The 3,488-nt window shown below is 39.3% G+C and overlaps 1 protein-coding gene across 1 annotated transcript; it reads right to left on the bottom strand.

Moving 5' to 3' along the window:
* Window positions 1-722: 722 nt before the first annotated feature.
* On the bottom strand, window positions 723-1,409 carry LOC309822180 (ribulose-phosphate 3-epimerase-like; the record flags this gene model as incomplete). Its single annotated transcript, XM_082653890.1, has 1 exon — window positions 723-1,409. One exon carries the CDS (start codon window positions 1,407-1,409, stop codon window positions 723-725), a length of 687 nt encoding a protein of 228 aa, XP_082510016.1.
* Window positions 1,410-3,488: the final 2,079 nt, after the last annotated feature.

Below are 3,488 nucleotides of genomic sequence, written 5' to 3'. Positions count from 1 at the left end.
AGTGGGCGTGATTAAGAAAAAGGGGAAATGGGGTTGGTGGAGGGTGGGTAGGGGGTGGGGGAAGAACCACTGAATAACCTGCTGCTATAGCAAAGTTAACAAAGAAAACACCCTGATAAAACTTGTGCTTGCGTTTTACAACAGACCACCTGAAAATCCCTGGACTTCATAATACACTGGGTTTTTTTATGTATCAAATATAAGGTGCAAAGTAAAAAATAGATGTTTTCGAAGCTAGAAGAGCCATCCATCCCTGCCAGATCCAAACTTAGTTACCACGCAAATACACAAGTCAAAAATGACACGAAACCAGAAAAACAGGACTTCCTCTGCTTTCAGAAAAGCCAAGAAGCAAAGAAAACTCTTTTTAGAAATACAGAAAAAAAATTTTTTCATAGTAGCTAATATGCCTTCCTTAGGCATTAAGACACGTTTCTGTTCATAACCTTGATACAGCCATATTTTTACTCTTTATAAAAATCAAGTCTCCCAGTAAAAATGGTATTTTACCACACTGATCTTTAAATTCCATCACTGAAAACAGAATACATACCAATTTCTAACCTCTTGGAACATTCTGCAAAATGGATTTTAGTCACTGGAATGAATAATTGCTAGGAAAAGCAGCACTGCCTCAACTGTGGTACGATTCGGTAGTCAATATTCTTGTTTTCCAATAAAAAGGAGATCGCATAAGCAGAAACACTGGACTCCTTGTGGTTTCATCGATCGAGAGAACGTTTCTGAGCAGCTTCTGAGCAAACATTTCTTAACAGGTTGATCACGGATCTGGGGTCTTCACTCCTCGTAATGGCACTACCAGATACAATCATGTTAGCTCCTGCCTCTGCACATTTATGGGTGGTGTCAGGACCTACTCCACCATCAACCTCAATGTCCAAAGACGGGAACTGGGTCCTCAACCAGTGAACCTTTGGCATCATACCTTGCATGAATTTCTGCCCTTCAAATCCAGGTTCCACTGTCATAACCAAGGCCATGTCTATCTGATTAGCCCATGGTGCCAAATACTCAACTGTAGTTCCTGGTTTGATAGCAAGGCCAACGTTCATTCCATTCTCCTGAATGTCTTTGATCAAAGCCCCCGGATTCTCAGTAGCCTCGAGATGAAAAGTATATTGATCGGCTCCTGCTACAGCCATTGGTTTTACCCACTGTTCCGGCCTGGACACCATCATGTGCCTGTCAAAGAAAGGGTCCTGGCCTAGCTGCTTTCGGAGACTTTCTACCACAGGGTGACCAAAGGTGATGTTGGGAACAAAATGCCCGTCCATTACATCCAGGTGCAGATAATCGGCCCCAGAGTCCAGCATCCGAAGGCACTCCGCCCCTAAACTGGCCAGGTCGCTGTTGAGGATGGACGGGCCAATCCTGCAGCCGGACACCATGGTGCTAGTTCTCTCTGAAAATGGTTTTTTTTACCTCACTGAGTTTAGGGTTGTTTGTTATGCATTTGTTCCAGTGAATGGATAACTGAAACAGTGTCTTGTGTCTATGTGTGTATATACTGTCTACCTAATCTGAAAGAAGCTTCCTGCTTAGAGTGATTTTTTTTCTTTTTTTTTGCTTAGAGCTGACTTTAAGTCTAGATAAATTGCCTCAAGCTTTTCTCCTTTAGGAATATGTTGCCTTCAGAGTCTGAGGTTGTGTCAACCAGTCAAAGAGTTAAGTGAGTTTTAGATTTAAATGTTGCAAGAATGCAGGGTAGAGCTCCTAGCAGATCTTAAACACTATGCTTAACTTTGTAAAGTGTAATCTTTTCTCCTACGCCCAAATGGAAGGAAAATTGTTTACTATGCACCAGATGAGTGGGGAAGAAGATAAAAGTGGTACAAGCTATAATATCAAACTTTCAAATTTGAACTTTGAGTATTTTCACCCATTAAGTTTCAGCTTTACCTACCACATCTTCAGGCTACATTTTAAGCTTTGTTGAAGATGCCATGGTTTATTGATCTCTCCCTCTCCTATACTTCTCTACATCTGTAACAGATAAAGCTGTAGACTCCTGGGTGTATCACCATATCTCTATGAGTCTAGATGTCTTTACATACAATCTATCTTGTCTTAAAGAGACTCAAGTATGTTTTGGTAGATAAATACTGTAGTTGCATGTATAAGTTTTGGTAAATGTAATAAGTACATTAAATGTGAAACTCTAACATGTTCATGTTAAAATAGAAATAAATTGTAATTTAAAAAATTATTTTATGTCATTTTGTTTATTGGGTCTGATGATTCAGAGCAAACTATGGCCTGCAACCCAGGTGTGGTCCACAGTCTGTTTCTGTATGGCCCATGAGCTAAGAACGGTTTTTACATTTCTTTTTTTATTGTGGTAAAATACACATAACAGAAAATATACCATTTTGACTATTTTAAGTGGTTAAAATTCAGTGGCATTAAGTACATTAACATCGTTGTGCAACTATCACCACTTTCCATCTCTGGAACTTTTTCATCATCCAACTGAAAACTCTACTCATTAAACACTAACTCTCTATTACCCTTTCCCCCCAAGTCCCTGGTAACCACTATTCTGCTTTCTGTCTCTATGAATTTGCCTATTCTAGGTACTCTGTATAAGTGGAGGCATAGAATATTTGTCCTTTATTTGTCTGGCTTATTTCACTTAGCATAATATTTTCAGGGTTCATCCGTGTTGTAGCATGTATCAGGATTTCCTTCTTGTTTAAGGCTGAATTGTATTCCATTGAATGTGTAAACCACATTTTGTTTCTCCATTCTTCTGTCGATGGACAGTTGGGTTGTTTCCATCTTTTGCCTATTTCAAATAATGCTGCTGTGAACATTGGTTTCCACCTTTTGCTTATTGTGGATAATGCTTCTATGAACATAATTGTATGTACCTGGAGGAGGAGGTATGGATGTGATCCTCCTCTATTGCTGTTGACCTTGACCAGAGCACTCTCCTTCCTGTCCCCTAATGGTGTCCAATGCTGCTATATACACTGGTGTACAGGGGAAATGGGGAATTGTTAATTCAGCGGGGGTAGAGTTTCAGCTTTGTAAGACGTGGAGAGATCTGGAGATTGGTTGGTGACAATGTAAATGTACTCACTTCTTTTTGGCTTTTACATTTTTAGAGTTGTAAAAAAAATTAAAAGAGTATTTTAAAATATTTACTATCAGGCCTTTTATAGAAAAAGTCTGCCAACCCCTAATTTAGAGTAAATGTTTAAAATTTTATAATGGGCTATTATAAAGTTGCTAAATGAATCTCAGTATACAGTTCCCTCATTTCTTTTTCTTTCTTTCTTTCTTTTTTTAAAAAATTTTTGGCCGCACCAAGTGCCTTGTGGGATCTTAGTTCCCTGACTAGGGATGGAACCTGTGCCCTCAGCAGTGAAAGCACGGAGTCCTAACCACTGGACCACCAGGGAATTCCCAAGTTCCCTCATTTCTTCACTAGGAATGTATTTAAATTTCAGCAGACTTTCCCACAC

The sequence above is a fragment of the Grampus griseus genome (genome assembly GCF_964374135.1).
Source record: "Grampus griseus genome assembly, chromosome: 4".
NCBI classification, from domain to species: Eukaryota; Metazoa; Chordata; class Mammalia; order Artiodactyla; family Delphinidae; genus Grampus; species Grampus griseus.
This window is presented reverse-complemented; position numbering and strand designations above follow the sequence as displayed.